Source organism: Sorex araneus, chromosome 5 (assembly GCF_027595985.1).
Source record: "Sorex araneus isolate mSorAra2 chromosome 5, mSorAra2.pri, whole genome shotgun sequence".
In the NCBI taxonomy this organism is placed as follows: domain Eukaryota; kingdom Metazoa; phylum Chordata; class Mammalia; order Eulipotyphla; family Soricidae; genus Sorex; species Sorex araneus.
In genome coordinates this window covers 44,286,692-44,306,878 of record NC_073306.1, presented here as the reverse complement: position 1 = coordinate 44,306,878, position 20,187 = coordinate 44,286,692, and the positions used below count along the sequence as shown (strand labels likewise).

At 63.0% G+C, this 20,187-nt stretch overlaps 1 protein-coding gene across 2 annotated transcripts in view; it reads right to left on the bottom strand.

The window, feature by feature from the left end:
* The window catches only part of COL16A1 (collagen type XVI alpha 1 chain), a 47,259-nt gene that overhangs the window by 7,631 nt on the left and 19,441 nt on the right, over positions 1-20,187 (bottom strand). The window contains exons 31-59 of one of the 2 annotated variants that reach the window (XM_055139519.1): positions 19,243-19,278; positions 18,967-19,074; positions 18,577-18,699; positions 18,431-18,484; positions 18,236-18,277; positions 17,944-17,979; positions 17,792-17,845; positions 17,601-17,669; positions 16,027-16,080; positions 15,915-15,941; positions 15,441-15,500; positions 15,222-15,269; positions 15,066-15,119; positions 11,413-11,466; positions 11,246-11,278; positions 8,992-9,108; positions 8,869-8,910; positions 8,680-8,766; positions 7,950-7,994; positions 6,976-7,020; positions 5,392-5,445; positions 4,880-4,933; positions 4,383-4,436; positions 2,837-2,881; positions 2,671-2,724; positions 2,496-2,531; positions 2,237-2,299; positions 455-526; positions 305-358 (exon numbers count right to left, since the gene is read on the bottom strand). In XM_055139519.1, coding sequence (XP_054995494.1) covers positions 305-358; positions 455-526; positions 2,237-2,299; positions 2,496-2,531; positions 2,671-2,724; positions 2,837-2,881; positions 4,383-4,436; positions 4,880-4,933; positions 5,392-5,445; positions 6,976-7,020; positions 7,950-7,994; positions 8,680-8,766; positions 8,869-8,910; positions 8,992-9,108; positions 11,246-11,278; positions 11,413-11,466; positions 15,066-15,119; positions 15,222-15,269; positions 15,441-15,500; positions 15,915-15,941; positions 16,027-16,080; positions 17,601-17,669; positions 17,792-17,845; positions 17,944-17,979; positions 18,236-18,277; positions 18,431-18,484; positions 18,577-18,699; positions 18,967-19,074; positions 19,243-19,278 — 1,674 coding nt within the window. The remainder of the gene's footprint in view (positions 1-304; positions 359-454; positions 527-2,236; positions 2,300-2,495; positions 2,532-2,670; positions 2,725-2,836; positions 2,882-4,382; positions 4,437-4,879; positions 4,934-5,391; positions 5,446-6,975; positions 7,021-7,949; positions 7,995-8,679; positions 8,767-8,868; positions 8,911-8,991; positions 9,109-11,245; positions 11,279-11,412; positions 11,467-15,065; positions 15,120-15,221; positions 15,270-15,440; positions 15,501-15,914; positions 15,942-16,026; positions 16,081-17,600; positions 17,670-17,791; positions 17,846-17,943; positions 17,980-18,235; positions 18,278-18,430; positions 18,485-18,576; positions 18,700-18,966; positions 19,075-19,242; positions 19,279-20,187) is intronic. The other variant, XM_055139520.1, reaches the window with a different exon arrangement.

Here is a 20,187-nt window from a genome sequence, read left to right as displayed (position 1 = left end):
TCCACTGGGCCAAGGCTCCCTGACTCGGCCAGGTCCACCCACCCTGACACCCACCCTGACACCCGCCGAGGCCTGTGCTCCCTGATACCATGCCCCTTCACTGTCCTGCCTGTGGGCAGGCTGGACCCTTCCCAGCTGGGAAGGCCCCTGGGGCAGCTGAGAAGCCAGGGCCCCTGGCCCCTGATGGGTGGTGCGGTGACGCAGGCCCAGAAAGGTGCGGCTCCCCTAACAGGTTCTTGACTTGGATTCCTGGAGAAGAAATGGGGTGGGGTGGGCTGGGGGTGGGCTGGGCCCAGCAGCTCACCCTCAGGCCAGGCTTGCCGTCCTTCCCGTCCAGACCGTCCAGGCCAGCGGGGCCCTGGGGTGAGGAGGAAGGGGAGGAAGGCGTTTCCCACGGCTGCACCAGGGCCCAGTGCTCCCCTCCCCCGCGCCAGGCAGGGCCCACCACACTCACCTGAATCCCAGGAGGGCCCGGGGGCCCGGGGGAGCCAGGCATGCCCGAGGGGCCTCGGATCCCTTCGCTGCCCTGGAAACGATCCCCCCACAAGGTCAGCGGAACCCCAAGGGTGGAGGGGCCCCCAGGAGGGGCGGGGGACGGAGCCTCTTCAGTGCCGAGGCTCAGCCAGGGTGGTGCTCAGAGACGGAAGGGGACAGAGCGCGCACGCAGGAGCACATCTAGGGAGGGTCCCGGGCCGGGCTGAATTCGGGGCTCTGGGCGCTCCACAGCTGGCTCTGGCCAGGCCAGGGAACTGTCACAGTCACCGAGCGGCTCTGAGGGAAACTCCAGCGGGGTCCGGGCAGGGCAAAGTTTGCTGGGCTGAGGCATGGCTGAGCATGTGGGCATGAGCTGAGACTGTGGGCAACTGGGGCAGGGGGGGCAGGAGGAGGGGCAGGCTGGGAACCCCTGGGGGAAGGGCCCCAAACCTCACCCAGGAGACCAGCAGTTTCTAAAAGGCTCTTTCAGAGCTCTGGGGGTTTCTGGAGGAGCCCCAGAGTTGGGGTGGGGGCTGTGCGTCCCAGGACCCCTGACCTGAGCCAGATTTGCTCATATCTGTCTCCCGGGTGAGAGTTCTCATGAGCTTTTATCTGTCTACAACATCAAGTCTGAAAGCTGCGGCTTACGGGCGCCCTGTGGAAGGCTCACAGCGGGGCGGGGCAACAGGCCTGTGGACTCGAATGTGACCGAGGAGACCGAGGGTGTGTAGGGGAGAGGGGCTGCCTGGAGAGCAGGAGGGACCCAGTTAGAGACCCAGCAAAGGGGGGAGGGGAAGCTGGGTGGCACTGCAATGCTGCCAGCTGCCAGGAGGGGCCAGCACGGCCCCGGGAAATGTCAGTCCCAGAGGGAGTTGGGCTGGACACCGTGGGCCAGAGGTCGAGGTTCCGGGCAATGAGGCTGAAGGGGAGCGGGCAGCCTTGGGTAACAGCCGAGGGTTCCGGGGAGGGTGGAGGCGGCACACCACCTGCCGGGGCTTCTGGGAGGGGCTTCTTTGCTGCCCTGAGACACTGGCCCCTCTAGGCACTCCTGGGGTGTCCCAGGCCTCTCTGGGCCCCAGTGTCCAACCTGCAGCTGGCAGTCAGACAAGGCCGCAGCCGAAGGGAGGAGCCTTCTGGCCCTTCGGCTGCGGCCAGCAGAGGACAGAGGCGTCTTATCTCTGCCTCCAAACCATGACCCCCCCACCCAAGCCCAAGCTCTGAGAAGTTAATCTTGGGCCCCCTTTACACCAGCCCCCTCACATATTGAGGGGGGCGCAGAAATTGAAATGAGTCAGGAATCTCTACCCCCACATGGAGCAAAGCTGGTCCCCGAAGCTTATCGTCAAACCTGGGGACAGAGAGCGTGGGGCTCCCTGGGAGACTCCTGCTGCCCCCACCCATCTGCAGGCACAGGCCACCCCTGTCCTCTCTGGCCCCTGGGAAGGACCCGAGCAGCACAGCTGGGGTCCAAGTCTCAGAGGGTTCCCTGCGGTTGTCAGGCCCAGAAAGGGGTTCCGCGGTCATGGCTCTGTCTCCCTCCTTGCTCCCACTCCCTGCCTTCCCCCTTGAGGAGCGGGGCTGGGCCCACCCTCACAACACCCCTCGGCCCCTCCCCACCCCCTCACTAGGCGTCCATAAGTCTGCCCGGCCAGGGTCCTTCTCGAGGTTTCTCTGAATTTCCTGAATGATGAGTTGAGGGAGGGGCTTGGGAGCCATGGGGCTCAGTTCTTGGAGGGGGCTCCCAATTTGGGGTCCTGCTCACCTTCTCTGCTTGGGGGCCGGGTGGGCCCGGTGCTCCGACTTTGCCTGGGAATCCAGGGGGACCCTATATCAACAGAGGAGCAGACGGGAGTGGGAACGGGGCTGATGGGGACACTGCCACGTCAACCGCCCCGAGTCCCACAGAACACCCAGGAGCTGGCGGCCCGTGGCAGGGCCCTCCCCCAGCCCGCTGCTCCTGCCGCCCTGGCCCCCACCCCCGTCCCGAACATCACACTGAGCTGCTCCAGGTCCCCACTCACCGGCGGGCCTGGGAAACCGGGCTGCCCTTGGAATCCCTGTGGGAAGAAGCAAGGGGACGGGTCACTCTGTGCACTGGGCGAGACTCGAGGCACGGGGAGCGGGGTTCGGCTCAAGAATGTGGGTGCTGGCAAGTCAGAGCTGGCAGCCCCGCCCCCCAGCCCCTGCCACGCTCACCTGATCACCCTTTTCACCAGAGTTCCCTTGTGGTCCTCGCTCTCCTCGGGGACCCTGTCGCCACAGAGAACAGTGTCGCTGGAGCCCAGGTTCCTTGTCCTCTCTCCAGGCGGGAGCAGGACTTAGGGTCCCTCTGCCCGGCCCTCCTGGCCCTGCCTTAACTCACCGCTGGGCCTGGGGGTCCCGGGACGCCTTCAGATCCAGGAGAGCCCTAGAGACAGAGGAGCAGGAACAGCTGCGGCCACCGCCCTGAGCCACTCACTGGACAGGGGCAGGGAGTGCTCCCCTAAGGCCCCGGACTCCTGAGCGGGCACCCCCACGCAGGGTGGGCGAGGCCTCCCTTGGGATGACAGGGACCGGCCCGCCCTCCTCGCTCCCTCCCCCTTTCTGAGAGCCCGGCTCACGCATCCTGAACACAAGGACACAGTCCATCCCGCCATCCCGGGCCCTGCCCCGCTGCCCCCTTTAGACGGCCAACCTTGTGAGGCCAAAGTGGAGCCATGACGAGCTCCACTTTAAGACCAAAACTCAGCAGGCCGAGTCTTGATTTCCCCAGCCAGAAAGTCCCGACTTCTCAGAAAATACTATCACCCTGGGCAGAAAAACCAACCCGTGGGAACAGCCTATCAGAGTCGGGGGCCTGGGCAGTGGCGCCCAGCCAAGCAGGGAGGGCCGAGGGAATGGAGTCACAGGACAGGACTGGGACCAAGAATTGGAAACAATGTTGGTCCCTGGAGTCACGGGACAGGACTGGGACCAGAATTGGAAACATATTGTCAGTTCCTGGAAAAATGCTGTTATGTAACCAAACCCTAAATAAACTGCTTAGAATTCGGAGTTGGGGCCCTTGTCAAGACTCCACTGCGTTGGATGAGACTCGGACCCCAGCTTGAGCTAGCAATAAAGGGGCCTTGCGCTTGCATCCTCGAGTCTGGTCTGGTCGATGTGCGAGCGAAAGTCTCTTCCCTGGACATAACACCCTTCTGGGTTTCTTAAAACCTTCTGGATCCTCATGGGGCCTGGAGTCACCCAGTGGCAGGGCTCGCCCGCCCCCACCACCATGGCCAGACCCCACACGTCTCCCCTGCCTTCCCTAGGGCCTGTGCCCTTCCAGTCCCACATGTTGCCCTCTTCTGCCCCCTGCATCCCCCAGCGGCAGGGGAGCCAGTCACGGGAAGGGGGCAGATGCCTGCGCTATTCTCCCAATAGCCATGAGCAGAGTCTGCCTGGCACCCGGCAGCCCCCTGAGAGATTTATGATGGGATCCGTGCAAAAGTGGGTAACTTCCTCCTGCCAGAGGCCGCCACCAGAGTCAGGGGACGGCCAGGCTAAGCTGGGGAAGGTTGTCACTAAGGACTCAGCTTCCAGTCCAGGCTCCCCCAGCAGCTCACTACCTGACCCGCTTGGGGACCCTGGGTGAGCCTCGGTGTCCCCACCTACTCACGGCTCCCTCTGAGCTCGGCACAGGCCAGAGGAGAGCTGGGTCTCATCTCGTCCCACCCACGGGCCTTCACAAGGGCACAGGCTCTCCCGTCAGCCACCCGCCGCCCGCCTGCAGCCAGACAGCATGTCTCGGGGGACCTGGGGTGCAGCTGCCGCCACCACATCCCCAGTGCCCCGGGGAGGAATCGAGACACAGCTGGAGCGGGCCCCTGGGACGAGAAAGCAGCTGGAGCAGCCCCCTCATGGCTGAGGGTGCTGCCAGGACTCACCTGTTCTCCCTTCTCCCCCGAGGGTCCAGCATAGCCGCGCTCTCCCTTGCTGCCCTGGCGAGGGGGAGGAGAGGGGAATGAGAGGCACGCGGGCCTCCTTGCCGACGGCAGAGACGGCCGCTGGAATGCTGGCGCCCTGGACCCCGTGGGGGAGCACAGAGGCGGACTACTGCTGTCTCCCACCAGCCACTGTGGCCCTCAGTGGAAACTGAGGCGCCTAAGCGGGGTGGTACCTCTGCACAGACACCCTCCCCCCCATCTCTCCCAACACCCCCCAGGAGGTGGAGCTCAATCATCGTGTCTGAGCTTCTCGGGGGACTCCAAACGCCAGCTCTCAACGTGCCGCAGTGCCCAGCTACCCTACTGGGGGCTTCTGCCCTGGACCTGTCAGGGCACGGGTGCAAGTGTTGAGACACAGAGCACCTGAGGCTGGTCCTGCCCTGGCCACCCCAGGTTCTGGAGCCCCTGCCCCACCCCAGTCAACAGCCCCCACTCACAGGCAGTCCTGGGGCGCCCATAGAACCTGGGTAGCCGGGCTGTCCAGGAGGACCCTGCAAAGAAAGGTGGACAGGTAGGGCCGTCCCCGCAACATTTCTCACCTCCTTCCTGGGCCGCAGGCCAGTCAGAGCCAGAACCCAGACAGCTGTCCTTCAGCCAGCCCCACCCAGGGGGCCAGACGCCACCAGGCCCAGCCTAACCACCACCACGGCTGGGGCAGTTGCGGGCGACGGAACAGACTGCCCAGAACCTTGGGGGGTGAGGGGAGGAAGTAGTGGGGGCAGCTCAGAGCTGCTGGAAGAGGAAGAACAGCCTGGGCCCAGGAAGCAGTGGGGCCCTGGAGGGCCACTGGGGAGGGGCAGCCTCAGCACTGACCCGGAGGGGAGCAGAGAGAGAAGAAATGGGGCGGAGGGGCACCTGGTTCAAATGGAGCCCACCGTCCCCACTCTCCCACTCAGCCGCCCTCCCTCAACCCCCAGCCCATCTCCCCAGTACCCTGCTTCCCTCTTACCAGCTCGCCCTTCTCTCCCGTCAGCCCCCGGAGGCCTCGTTCTCCTTGAAGACCCTGGGAGAGAAAACTCATGAGAGCTGCCAGAGGCAGGTCCTGCCCGGCCCTCGGTGCCCTTCCAGGCAAAGGAGGTGGCTGCTGCTGGCCATCTTGTGCCCCAGCAAGTGACCGCAGGAGGGCCGGTCCCTGCACGGTGCCACTCAGGAGCGCCTCCCCACCTGAGCCAGGTCACCCAGGGGGTCTCTCAGGCAGGTGGCTGGGGGGCCTGGTGAGAAGATCACACTGGGTGGTCCCTTGAGGGGCGACTGCCGGGCGCTGTGTCCCTGGCTCAGTGGTCCCCGTCACAGCATCACGATACCCAGCACTCACCTGCTCAGGCCCCCCGGCCCCAACCAGCTTCTCTGAGGGCCAGAGGGGGAGACTGTGAGGCCCCCCGCGCGGTCCCCACCACTCATGGAAAGTGGTGGAGAGGGGCGTGCACTGGAGTAAAACCAGACCCGCTCCCTCCCCCGCCCCTCGCCCTGGCCGCTTGCCCCCCGCGCAGGGGCCGCTGTCCCTCTTCCCCTCGTGCCCTCAAGCCGGCGCTCAGACCTTCCACCACACAGGACAGATGGCCAGACGGACAGATGGCCCCTCACCCAAGCAAGCAGAAACAGACAAGGCCCGGCCAGGATGAGGGCGTGGGGACAGATGGAGCTGTGACAAGGAGGGGCCCTGCTCCCCGTGCCACCGTTCCCGGCCTGGGAGGAGCAGAGCCCGGGCCGGCCACGGAAGCCGGACAAACAGGAGGTTAGTTTCCGTGACCCGGGGGCGCAACAGTGAGGGCAGGGAGCACTGAACACACTGTGGACGAGGATGACAACGACAACGACGAGGATGACGAGGACAGGCAGGGCAATGAACGACACCTGGCGGCAGCAGGCCGGGAACTGGGCAGAGGGGCCCTGGACCTCGAAGCCGAGCTGGTCGGCGCCCCGCGCTCCACCTCGGGACTGGAGCCAAGGAGGAGGAAAGGAAGAGGCGGCCCAGGGTCTCCTCCAGGGAGGGGCACGCGGCCGCCTCGCCATCCTGGGGTGCCACTGGGCAGCTCTGCCGAGCAGCAGGGCAGCGAACCTGTGCCAGCCTGCACTGTGCAGCCCTGGAGCCTTGGCATCTCTGCCGGGCTCGGTGCCAGGTGCCTGGCAAGGCCCCAAGAACTACTTTCAGCAAATCTTCAGTCAACACCAAAGGTGGGAGAAGCAGGAGGCAGAAGTGAGAAGGGAGGAATAAAGAGGCCCCTGGAGGCACCGGCTTAAAATAAGAAGGTAAAATAGCTGGGGAGGACCTGGGGGGAGGGACAGGGATGTGGGAGAGGAGGGAGGGACAGAGGGGGCGAGCGGAGAGGAGATGAGAGGAAGCCGGCGGGAGGAGGGAGGGCGGGAAGAAGTTGGCCTTGGGGGATGTCCACGCCGCTGGGGGCTCAGGGAGCCCGTGTGTCGTTAGCTACCCTGCCTGCAGGGGACAAGGACAAACATGAAGGAGGAGACAAGCGGAAGCAGCGGCAGAGAGCTGCCGGCGGGGAGGGCCGGAGCGGCACTGGGTTCTTACAGGCAATCCGGGGGAGCCAACGGCACCAGGAAACCCTGGGGGGCCCTGGGGGGAGAAACAGGCAGGTCACATCTCACAGCATGGGCCTGCGGTGGGGGGGGGGGGGGGAACGTGGGGGGTTTTCAAGGCAGCCTGGAAAGAGACGGGGAGAAAGTCCTGTCCAGGAAGACGTCTGCTCCTGGCCTCCGCCCCGGAAGACTCACTCGGCCAGCAGCAGAGACGGAAACGGCCAATGCCCCCGCAACGGCCCCCCAGGCCAACGCCTTGCCAAGATCAAGATCTGCAGAGCCTAAGGGGACCACCGTCCTGCGGGAAGGGAGGCTGGGCTTTGCGCTGGGCCCTCAGACCCGTGTCCTGGCCACTGTGTGCCCCACGTGTGCCTCTGGGTTCTAAAGTGATGCCCAGAACTCTCTCTCTCTCTCTCTCTCTCTCTCTCTCTCTCTCTCTCTCTCTCTCTCTCTCTCTCTCTCTCTCTCTCTCTCTCTCTCTCTCTCTCTCTCTCTCTCTCAAACAAAACAAAACAAAACAAAACAAAAAAGAAGGGAAGATCCATACTCCCGGACTTCTCTATAGTCATCCTGTTCTCCTACCACATGGATGCCACAGAGGTTGACACTTGCCCTGGCCGCAATGGCCCTTCAGGGCCACGAGGGCGGCTCCACCTTTCGCCCCTGGAGTGCCAGGGGTGGGGAGCAGCTGGCCCGGCCGCCACATGCAGTCCGAGACCACGAACCAGAAGCAGCCTCGGCCTGGATCCCTGCTGCAAAGCGCAAGAGAGCTGGGAAGGGGGAGCCAGGAGGGGAGGAGGCCCACGGGCCGTGGGGTATAGCAGGCCAGTCCCGGGGTTCCCGGGAGGGGAGTCCGCAGTCTCCATGGACGCCCGGGCGAGAGCGAAGGGAGGCAGAGGGAGGCCCCTTGGCCTGCAGCGGGAGGCCGAGGAGCACAGGTGAGCATGTGGGCTGCCGGGTACTTACAATGGGGCCTGGAGGACCGGGGGAGCCCCTCACGCCAGGTGGACCCTGCAAAGGAAGTCACAGGAGAGTGGGTGGGGGGCTTGGGCCTTCCCTGCTGCCCGCACAGCCAGGTCTGCAGAGGGCCCGGATGCCAGAGCTGGGGGTGGGCCTGTCACGGGGCCCAGCCCCTCCTCCGCAGTCACGAGGAGCAGCAGCGCCCACATCCCAGGCGCTGGCTGAGGCCCAGCCTGTGGCACTCACATCCCAGGGGGCGGGAGGGACAGAGGCTCGTGCTGGCACATGGCGGGGGCTCAGAATATCCTCGAATGAAGGACCTGCACAGTAGTTCAGAGTGGCGGGTGAGGTGCCAGGTGTGTGTGTGTGGGGGGGGGGGGGGGGGCAGGATTCCGTTTAGAGAGAGCTCAGCAGTCTCCGTGAGGCGGGGCCTGAGCTAACTGACGCATACAAGAGCCGGGGCTCTCCCGGAGAAGGGCTGTAGGCAGGGGACTCCACGGGCCTGCGAAGGAAGAACATCCCGGGGTCCCAGAGCAGAAAGGAGGCTTGGGGTGGGGTGGGGGCAGGTGGGCAGATGTGGCCCGAGCAGGAGGGGACACTGGGTGACCCCAGCGGCAGCTGGAGGTCTCCTAAAAGACAGGCCCAAGCGGCCACCTGCAGGGATGAAACGGCAGCCGGGGGACTGAGGGCCACTCACCTGGAGACCCCAGCCCCTAGGGCGCTGCCCTGGCCTTACCTCTTGCCCCCGCTGGCCCGGCAGGCCCGGGGGACCCGGCAGGCCTGGGCTCCCAGCACAGCCTGGGTCGCCCTCACTGTTGTCTCCCTGGAGTAGGACGGAGAGAGGGAGAGGGGAACACTGAGCCCTGAGCCCCAGGCCGATGCCCACGGGGCTGAGGGCAGCAGGCAGAGCACGCAGCCCACTCACCCGGGCCTCTTCGGCCCTCGGACGCTCCCGCTCGGCGAAGCACTGTGGGCGGTGACAGGCTCTGTTAGGTGAGGCCGCCCGGGGCTAGCCCTGCGCCACGGCCGCCCCCCGCCGGCTTCCTACCCGTGCGCAGTGGTCGAAGCCGGGCACGCCGGGGATGCCCTGGTCTCCCTTCTCGCCTTTCTCCATGAGGGCCGCCGGGTGAGCTGTCTGGCCCTGGGCGCAGTCCCCACAGATGGTCTGAGGGGACACGGGGAGCGGTGAGGGGCCTGGGTCAGAGAAGGCCCGGGGGGACCTCCACCCCCACGCTCAGGGGCCCGGCCACGTGGGGAGCCACGGCGGCCGCTCTGCTCCATCCTCAGGGGACCCGATCCCACAACTGGCTTTGAGTTTCCTCCAGGAAGCAGCGCTGTGGGGCCCAGCCAAAGCCACTGTGCAGACAGGCGTGTGGGAGGAGGCGGAGGGGCCGTGGGGGGACCATCTGTCCCGGCTGTGCCTGCATCTGCACCCACTGTGAGGACATGCTGCCGGGACGGGGCTGAGCGGGCTCGAAAGGCTGCTTCCTGACCGACCGGCTGAGGAGCAAGGGGGCCAGAGGGCAGCTGCAGGCGTGCCAGGCCCTGGACACCTGCCTGTCCCGCCCCACAGGGTCCATGGGCCCAGGCCCCAGCGTCATCGCAATAAGAAAGCCTCGCTCTCGGTTTTGTGTTTTGTTCTGTTCTGTGGCCAAACCCAGTGGTACAGTGGTACCTAGCTTACTCCTGGCTCTGTGCTCAGGAATTATTCCTGGTGATGCTCAGGGGGCCAGCTGGGATGCCAGGGATTGACACCAGTACGGCTGTATGCAAGGCAAGTACCCTACCCACTGTACTAGCCCTCTAGCCCCTTGGTGGGAGTTTTTTGTTTTTTTGTTTTTTTGTTTTTGCTTTTTGGGTCACACCCAGCGATGCTCAGGGGTTACTCCTGGCTTTGCACTCAGGAATTGCTCCTGGCAGTGCTTGGGGGACCATATGGGATGCCGGGGATCAAACCCAGGTCGGCCGCGTGCAAGGCAAACGCCCTACCCATTGTAATATCGCTCCGGCCCTCCTTGGTGGGAGTTTTAATCTCTTTGGGTCATGGGCCCCTCAGAGCCTGATGGACACTGAGTGACCCGCTTTAAAAGGGGAGATTCCAGAGGACTTGGGGAGCCTGGAGACTATCCAGGGCTCAGGGGAGTCGCTGGATGCCTGGGCAGGAGTCCCTGCTCCCTCCCCTCCTGTTCACTGTGGAGCCCCAGGACCACTGCTGCCCCTCACTCAGAGCCCACCTTTGCCCTGTCGCTGGGTCCTGATGCACTGAAGCGCTGGTGGGGCTGGAGGGATTTTGGGAGCATCCTGAGAGAGAGCTGGGGGGAGCCTGGACCAGACCCAGCTCTGTCTGTCTGCATGCTAGGCTGGCACCGTCTGACCATTCTGTACCTACCTGGGGGCCCTTCTCTAAACACTTGGTGAAGTAGCCATCAGACAAAAAGACCCAGAGGAGAGTTGAATCCTGCATTTGGGATCACACAACAATCTGGCCACAAGTGCTCGAACACACATACACACAAACATGCACACACAGCACACACATGAGCGGGCACACACACAGATGCGGCCATGCACACACACATGCACACACACGTGCATACATGCATGCACATGCACGCACATGCACACACACATGCGCACGCGCATGCACGTGCACACACATGCGCGTGCACACGCACATGCACACATGCATGTACACACACACGCACACACGTGCGCGCACACACACTGTGATCTGTCAGTAACTGCTGAGGGCGCAGGAGTGTAATTCTTCCACAGGGTGCTCAGGAAGGGTGTTCAGACCAGAGCAGGATGGGGTGGGGGTTGGGGTAGGACCTGTTTGGGCAGTGGGAGGTCCCAGGACCGAGCAACTGTGTTAGAAGGGTGCCAGAGGGGCTCTGGAGGCCTCAGGGTGCTGGCTGAGGGGAGAGCGCAGTCCATACCCCCACCCCGACCCAGGCCCCAGGCCCCCATCCTGCCCTACTAGATTTGCGTCTCCGATGCTCCTTTCCCTGGGGCTTTCCAGACTGCCGGGACGAGGACTGGAAGCTTCTTCCAGGCTCCCAGCCATCCCCACACGGCTGACCACCACCACCCAGTGCCCCTCGTCTACTCTGACCCTTTCACCCACCTGTCCTGCTCGGGAGCTGCTGGGCCGGGCGGGGCTGAGGCTGCTGAGGCCTGATGAGGGTGGGCCGCGTCTCAGGAGCCCATTAGTCCTCGCTCAGCCTCGCAGACACAGCTCTGCCGCTGCCTCCCCACAGAGCCCCTGCCTGCCCCCGCCCCCGCCGGCCCTCCTCCCTTACCTTGAGGAGCCTCCACTCAGTGGGCAAGGATTCCTGCAAGAGACAGACGGGGCCGAGTGCCAGGCCGAGCCCTGAGGGACCCCCGTGGCAGCTATGGGAGCTGGCCCGGCAGGCTGGGCTCTGGGAAGGGCGTGAGGGGGTGGACATGCGTCCTGGCTGGTACCTACCACTTCCGCCGCCATCCCTGGCTGTCCCGGCAGACCATTGTGCCCAGGCATGCCCTGCAGCCACCGAGAAACACACGTGAGCAGCCCCTCTCTGCCTGGCGGGCAGCAGGTCTCCCGGCCTCCCTCTCACGGTCTCCCCATCCCCCAAGTTGTGCTGGGGGGATTCTGGCTCTGGTCCTTCATTCTTTCTTCTTTCTCTCATCCCAGCTTCGCAGGTACAAACCTCCAGGCCATTGGTAAGGGACGCATGGAGGGTGGTCCCCAGGCCAGTCCAACAGGGCGCGCCTTCCCTACCCCCACTCCTACCCCACTCCGCTCAGGGGGGGCCGGAAGTTGGGCAGGAGCCTCCCTTTACTCTAGTACCAGTTGCTTCTTCCCAAGCTATGTACTTCCCTAAGTATTGCTTCACTGAATCTCAGGCCTTTAGGAAAGAACGAAGAGGGGCAGGAGAGGAAAGTACCGCAGGTCCTTCTATACCGGGCATCTGCCTTGCCTGCGGCCCCAGCCCTGGTGTGATCCCCAGCTCCCAGATGGTCCCCTGCACCCACCAGGAGTGGCCCCTGAGTGCAGAGCCTGGAGACAGCCCTGGTGTGACCCAAAAGCAAAGATTAAATGAATGAACAGCACGAAGGGTTCAAAGAGGGTTAGCAACTTGCCCAAGGCAAGAGGAAGCCCCGGGGGTAGGAGTCAGGGAGAAGACCACCGTTGTCCAGCCCCTTCCCTCTCTGCCCCGCTCAGGACCTCGCCCTCCCAGGTGCTCCCCACGGGCCAGGGATGTGACTCAGAGGTGAAGCGCATGTGCTGCAGACATGAGACCTGGATTGTCTCCCTGGCACCACTCCCCAGAACATGGACCTACTCAGCGAGGTGGAGGCTGGGGGGCGTCCAGACCTATCTTGAGGCAAAGTTCCACTGTGTGTGTAATCCGAGGCGGGTTATGGAAGCGGGAAAGGAACAAACAAAACCCTCTGTGCCTCCATCTCCTATTCTGTAAAATGGGGGTGGTACATGGTGCGGTCGAAGGGGGGGGGTCTCTGGCCCTACGGAACTCAGATCAGAGCCGGAACTTGGAGACTCCTGGGAGCAAGCCTCGCCCCCAGAGCCTGCCCCTGGCTGACCTGAGGTGTGATTTGCATGTTCCACGGAGGCCAGGGGGATGCTGCATTTCAAACCCCAGCAGCCGACACGGAGGAGGCAGGATTAAAGGCATGTTAAGTGAACGCACGGCTGCTTCCTGGCTCTGCGCTCTGGAGTTCCGCCCGCTCGCTCGGAGCGCTCCTGAGACAGGCTTAGAGTGAGCTTCCCACCCCCGCCCGCCGCCCTAGCCCCTCCTGCACCGAGACCACCACAGAGCACTGCTCCTCCCTTGCATGAACTAAGGGAACACGGCCCAGAACAGGCGCCCCCGATCTACTCTCACAACTCATGTGTTCCTTCTAGCCCGTGTGGACTAGACAGTTCTCTTCCCCTTTTGCAGGGGCCACACTGCATGGGGCCACAGGCGCTGAGCCCGGGACTGCACACAGACCAACTCTGAGCCGGTTTCTTTTCCTGCTCCACCCCCTGAACTAAGTCCCCGATGTTGGGCCGTAGAAGCAACGGGTTACCTACTCACTTTGTACTCGGCTAAGTATATCTGACACATTTCTTAAACTCTGTGCCTCAGTCTTCTCTCCTGTGAAATGGGGGCTGGTGACAGGGGGTGTTGGAGGTGACTGAATGGGGTGTTGGTGAGGGAATGAATGGGGTGCTTCTGTTTCTGTGCAGTGAGAGAGGGGCCCCGGGCTCTCCCTTCCCACAAGGGGCTGCAGGAGACGCCCTGGCCGCCACGGCAGCCTTGTGTTGGGCTCGGCCCCGGGACCAGACATGGCTGTCATGTCACTCTGCCAGCAGGTCCTGGCAGGGCGCCCAGGACATCAGCCTGTGCGTGTTGATGGGTCACTCTGAGTGGCGCGTCCCGCCCGTGTCCTGGCTGAGGGCCCCCAGCAGTGAGACCCCTTTTCCCAGCAATGCAGCAGGAGCTCCGCCTTGGGGAATGGGACCTGGCCACGGTGGGCTGAGAGATGCCTCCAGCCCTGCGCGCCTGAGGAGATGCAGAGTATTGGTACGCCGCAGAGACCCCCGTCTGCAAAGGGGTTCCACCAGAGCTCATTCTCAGCTCAGTGGGAGATTTTGTGAGCCCATGCTCTGATACTTTGGGGTGAAAATTGCTCTTTAGGAGACGGGAGCTAGAACCCCAAACTGCTGCCTGGGCTTCCTGAACCCTCTGGGAAATGCTTCCCTGGGAACTGTCGCAAACACAGGGGAGGGGAGAAGGCAGGGGGCCCCCGGGGAAGCCCTGCCCCGTACTACCAGCTCCTACTCGATAACTTCACACAAGGCCCTTCACCTCTTAGACTCAGTTTACCCAGCCGTGATGTAACAGTCCTACCACCCTTCCCCCGGCGCTGACATAGGCTCATGTGGATGGGAGAGAAGACTTAAAACACAAGAGGGAGTGGGATGCCTTCCCCCCACTGGGTGGGATCTTAGCCCCACTGCTCCCTCCCTCTCAGTCTGGATTCAAATGTCACCTTCTTTCCAATATTTCTCAATTATCCACCTTGCCCCCCTCCCATCTCCCATTTCCCTTTTTTGTCTTTGTTTATTTGGTGGGGGCAGGGTGTTGCTTGGGGCTTGGTCCTGGCTCAGTGTTCAGGCATCACTTCTGGCAGGACTCGGGACCACACGGGATCAAACCTGATTTGGCTGCCTGAAAGGCAAGCTCCCTACCCACTGTGCTAGCTCTCTGGCCCCTTGTCTTTATTTATTTTGGTCACAGCTGATGGTGCTTGGGCGTTGCTCCAGGTGCTGGGGGAGGGTCTTTCTTGGTGGTGCTGGGGGCTCCTACGGTGTTGGGGTCAAACCTGAGCCTTCCGTACTCAAGGCAGCCCTTTGAGCCATCTCCCCAGCTCTCCTATTTTTCTCCTTTTATATTTATTTTTGGCCACATCCAGCAGTGCTTGAGGATCACTCCTGGCCATGCTGGAAGCAGATAGTGCCGGGGATTGAACCCAGGCACCCCCCCCCCCAACCCAAACCCACAGTCTGAGCTGAGCCCTTTGAGCCATCTCCCTGACCCACATACTATATTTTATTTATTCATCTTGCTTATGGTCTGTTTCTCCTACTGAAATGCCCTCTTCAAGAGGGTAGGGATTTTTCATTCTTGCTCACTGCTGAATCTCTAGCACCTAGAAAAGTGCCTAGAAAATAGCAGGTGTTCAAAAACATCCTTGCGGGGTCAGAGAAAGAGTTCAACGGGTGGAGCACATGTCTTGCAGGTTGGGGGGCCTTTGTTTCAGCCCCTGCACCTCATGGTCTAGAGCATTTCTGGGTGTGGCCAAAACACTGACAAAAAATACTAGTTGCCTGAACAAACGCAGAGTGCTGCCCCACGCCTGTGTAAAGGGCTCTTATGGGGCCCGGATGCGGGTGCCCACAGCTGCCTGAGCCCGAGCACGGTGTCGGGTTCTGGATGCTCGGCCAGCACGTAGCAGGACATTCCTTCAGAAGGGATGGGGTGCGGGTGGCACACAGGAGCCCTCCTGCCCCCGTGTGAGGCAGGACACTGTCCTGCCCCGCCCCCCGACGCCCCTGTCTGCCCCCCTTACCTGCAGCCCAGGCATTCCAGGGGGCCCTGGCGGTCCGGGAATCCCCGGGGGTCCCTGGGGGAGGAAGAGAGCGTGAGACTGGCAAGCAGGCGCCGCGGGCAGGGCGGGCAAGCCTCGGTGCTGGCAGACACGAGACAGAGGAGACAAGCGACACACCTGCGGGCCCGGCTGCCAGGAGCTGCCCGTCCAAAGTCCCGGAGCACCCTGGGTGGGAGTGGCGACCGCAAAAGAAGGGGAGAGGTTATAGGCAATGTCCACACCAAGCAGAGCTGTGGCGGGGGGCAGCTGGCTGGGGGGCGCAAAGCCCTGCACGGTGGACACAAGACACAAGCTGGGCCTCCCCCTGGGCGGGGGCAGGCTCTCGACATCGCTTACCGGCATGCCCGAGAAGATGTGATCTCCTCGGGAGGGGCAGGAGCACTCCCCCGGGTCACCCTGGAAGGACAAGGGCCCTGGTCAGAGGGGGCAGGCGGGAGCCGCTTCCACAAGCTGCTGGCCCGGAGGTTGCGTGAGCCATGGAGACGGCCAGGCCTCGGCTGCCCCTGACTGTGCCCCCACGCTGGACCTCTCTGAACCTCAGTCTCTTCATCTGAAAGATGGGATCAACAAGGCCGACCACACCGGGGAAGGAGTGGACTCGTGCCGATGGGTCCTTACCACACGGCACGCAGGGGCCTCAGCCATAACAGCTGCTTCCCATTTCCTCCTTATCTCCCTCCACGGGCCGCAGCCCCGCTGTCCTCAGGCCCTTCACTGGCCTCTCTCCCAGTCCTCCCCAGCCCAGCCACACGGGGTGCCCGGGGCGGTGGGCTACAGGGGCTGCATCTCAGCTACGGCCCTGGGACTTACCTTCTCTCCCCGGGATCCCTTTTCACCCTGTGGGGAAGAGACACAGGGAGGCGAGTGTACGGGGTGCCGGGGGGAGGCAGCTGAGTCGCCACGCCCCCTCCACTGGACTCACCGGCACCCCCCTGGCTCCAGCGAGTCCAGTCTGTCCTTGTGGCCCAGCAGGACCCTGCAGGGAGAGAGGTCAGGTCAGCAGGTGGGGCTGGACAGCAGCTAGCCGCCATCCCCCTGCCCCACCCCTGCGGTACCCACTGTCCTAGGCGAGACAGGAGAGAGGAAGAGGAGGGAGATGTGTTTGCTGAGCATCTTCCAATGTCAGATCTCGGCCCAGCACCTTTCAGAGAGGCCCCCAGGCCCGTAAGTCCCAACTGCTTTCCCAGTGGGGAAACTGAGGCTTACAGGGATTCTGTGACCCATCTAATAGTGCAAGTGCTCCCGGAGTCCCCGCTCCCCACCCTCTGCTGCCTGCTCCTCGGTGGCAAGTTATCTTGGTGGACTACAGAGGAGACCGGAGTTTCCGCCAGCAGGTGGCCTAACTGGGTGTGGGAGAAGGGTCCCTGCCTCAGGCCGGGGGTGTGTGACCCACCCCAGAAGGCCGCCCCCAAGGGTCTCAGCTGAGGGAGGAAGGTGCACGGGCCCAGCCGTACTGGCGCATCCTGGCAGCAGTGAGGCCACCTCCTGACCATAAGGCACTGACGGGGCCCAGCACAGAGCCCGCCTGCACTCAGCCCACAGGGGGCATCCCTGATCCTACAGGGCCTCACCTGCCTTTGGAAGGAGCCCACGGGGGACTAAAGGCTGCGGCTGAATTCCCCCCAGGAAGCCACAAGGAGAGAAAAGGGCCCTTTCACCGGGCTCATTTCAACGTGACCGAAAGCAGTCCCCCAATTATACGCTTGCCCACAGCCCGGCGGGGTTCAGCAGACTGGCTGAAAGGTGGCATTGCTTTGATTTGAGCTTAAACGGTACCACCGTGGAAGGTGTTAGCAGGCTCAGGTGAGTGGAGGCCGGCTATTGTACAGTTCTTTGATGAAGGAAAATGAGAAAATACATTTCTTAGGACTTGATACAATTTTCTCAATAGACTCATCCTTTCAACAGGTGGGGGGACAGGAACAAAGGGGGGGTCTCTGAGGGAAAGGACGTTGAAGAGCTGCTGGTTCGGACAGATCTGTGCTCTGCTGATAGGGCAGCCGAAAGCCGCACGGGGCTAATTAAGCTGATTAAGATGGACACAGTGTCTGTCTGAGGGATTAATGCCTTCTGTGGCCACCCTGGCAGCGCGGGGGGGACATTTCCCTCATCGTGGCTGGTTCCGCAGGGCAGCCCTGATGCAGACCACCCCTGAGGACCCCGAGTTTGGAAGGAGCTATTGGAGGGGCCTCTGGTCAGACAGACCTGTGCCCCCCACAGCCCTGCCTGCAGTGTCCTGATTAGCGGCCCGGGGTCAGGAACGGCCGTTCTCGCCAGGGCTGCTGTGAGGATCCAAGGAGCTGTGGCTCCGACCAGACCACAGACCCTGAAACGAGGGTGGGGGCTGCTGTCATGGCTCGGTGCCCACCCCCCACCAGACAGAACGCCTTTACTTCTCAGACACAGGGCTGAGGTCCCCCCAACGTGGGTCCCTGGGACACTGGGAGGGCGGGCCCGCCCCCATCTTCCCAGCAGGGAGCAGAGGGGGGCCCTTACCGGGGGTCCACGGACACCAGCACCTGGGGGTCCCACGGGGCCCGGGGCTCCATCTGCTCCAGGAGACCCCTGTGGGAGAGAGAGCACAGGGGAACCGTGTCAGAGCGGGTCTGAGCAGCCCTGAAGGGCATCACGCAGCTGCCATGGCCCTGCACCCACTGCCAGGCACGCAGAAGTACTGCCGGGCTCACCTTGGCACCCTTGGCACCGGTGGGGCCGGGGGGTCCTCGAGGTCCTGGAAACCCCTGCAGGAGGCAGCAGACTTAGTTTTTCCTCTGAGAAGGGTGCCCTCCCCCACCAGCCTCTAGGGCCCCGGGGCCCTAGAATCAGGGGGCGGACTCACCTGCACACCAGGCAAACCCTGGGCTCCAGGCTCCCCCTGCAAGTCAGAAAAGGCACCAGGCTGCCCCCTGATACAGTCTGGGTGGGTCTCCCAGGAGACAGAGAGAGTCAGGGGAGGAGGTCAAAGCAAGGTCAGCCGCCTCCACGGCAAAAGCAGGAGAGCTATTCCGGGCTGCACCCCAGGGTCCCTGAGCACGAGGCAGAGCTCTGTGATCTGGGGACAGAGAGGACTGGGGTGCCGATGAGAGGAAGTGTCGAGGGCACGGGCAGGAAAGGGGGCTCTGGACACTCACCTCAGGTCCCTGGGCTCCCCTCCCTGGAGGTCCAGGCTCTCCCTAAAGACATGACCACGATCTTTGTCTGTGGGTCCCTCCTCGCCGGGCCCCTCCCCAGGGCTGGGGTCCTTCCTTGCCCCACCCTGACCTGCACTCCCCATCCAGGCCCACTGGGCCCTGGTCCCCACAGCTGCACCCTCGGACCCCACATACCTGCATGCCCTTCAGCCCGGGGGGCCCTTGAACTCCTGGTAGACCGGGCTGGCCCTGGAAGATGTGAGGTGGTGCGTGGGTCCCACAGGAAGGTGGGCCAAGTCGGGGGAGCCGACCCTGGCCGGGAAGGGGTGGAGGGCACTCACCGGTTTACCAGGTCTGCCCACACCCTCTGGCCCCGGCTCCCCTCTAGGACCAGGTTTCCCAGGAAGTCCGGCCAAGTCCGTCACTGCCCCCTGCTGGCCGGAGCAGGCAGTGCAGCCCTCACCCTGGGGAGAGATGGGGCTGGTCAGAGCCTGGGGGGCCGTGGGGGGCGGTGCAGCCAGGCTGAAGGAAGGAGGCAGCTTGAAGTGGGGTCCTGAGCCCATTTGAGAACCCCGTCCCTCCGCTACCCCCACTCCAGTCTGGGGAGTCAAAACAGGCCCCTGGCCCTCTGGGATGAGGCTGACGTCTGTCAGGGCTCCCAGCCTGGCAGACAGCAAGCACGCGGCCTGGTTTCTTGCTGCCCGCAGCAGGCTACCTGCCACCCAACTGACCTTTTCTCCTTTGGGGCCCATGGGGCCGCGCACCCCTGGCTCTCCCGACAGTCCTGGCTGCCCCGCGGTGCCAGGTGTCCCCGGATCTCCAGAACTCCCAGTGTCACCCTGTTGGAAGGAGGGTTCGAGAAGGCATGGGCGTCTGGGACTTGCAGGCACTCAATCTCCCTCTGGGGCTGGGGGCTGGGCGCCGGGCACCGGGCGGGCGAGGAGCAGGTGCAGGGCTGAGGGACAGAGGCGGTGAGGGCATGCCCCGGCCCACTGGGGTTCTCTCACCTTCTGCCCCTTCAGTCCAGGCTCTCCGGCCTTGCCCTGAGGAGAGAGCATTGCTGGCACCCATTTGCCCACTGGACACCCAAGTGCACAGCACATTATTGTACCCAAGGAACACAACCGAATACAAAAGCACAACAGCCAAAACTCTGCCATCTAGTGATGCGGTGAGGTGAAGGGGAGCAACGGATCAGAGTCTTGCTGGGTGCCCTAGATGGAGTTCTTAACTTCCCTGCCCCTCGGTTTCCTTGTCTGTCAGATGGGGGTGATTAAAAATAGCAGAGGCTCAAATTCTGGGGGAAAAGGCAGCTAGATAGAGAAGGGAACACCAAGTAAAGGGTATATGGAGGACCAACTCAGGTTGAGAAATGGGAGCTGAACTTAGACTATAGATCGAATACAATGGCCACTCAATGCCTCTAGTGAAAACTACAACACCCAAAAAGAAAGAGAGAACAAAAGGGAATGCTCTGCCACAGAGGTGGAGTGGGGTGGGGGGAGGGATACTGGGATCATTGGTGGTGGAGAATGGGCACCGGTAGAGAGATGGGTACTCGATCATTGTATGACTGAAATGCAAGCACAAAAGTTCAAAAGTTTGTAAGTCTGTAACTGTACCTCACGGTGATTCACTAATAAAAAATTTTTAAAAATAGCAGAGGCTGGGGCTGGGGCTAGAGCTCAAACTAGAACACATGTGTGACTCTGCAAGCTTCTGAGTCCCGTCCCTGGCACGACTCAGACCCTCAGCATCCCTGGGTGCAGCCCCAGTGACCCCTGAGCACTGCTGGGGATGGCCCTCGTGGGCCCTGACCATACCGCTAGGCCTCCAGCCCCAGGACCACAGGAGGTGGCTCCCCTCAAAAATGGACTATTGCATGTGTGATGTGTGTGGTGTATGAGGGGACTTGGGTTACACACACACACACACACACACACACACACACA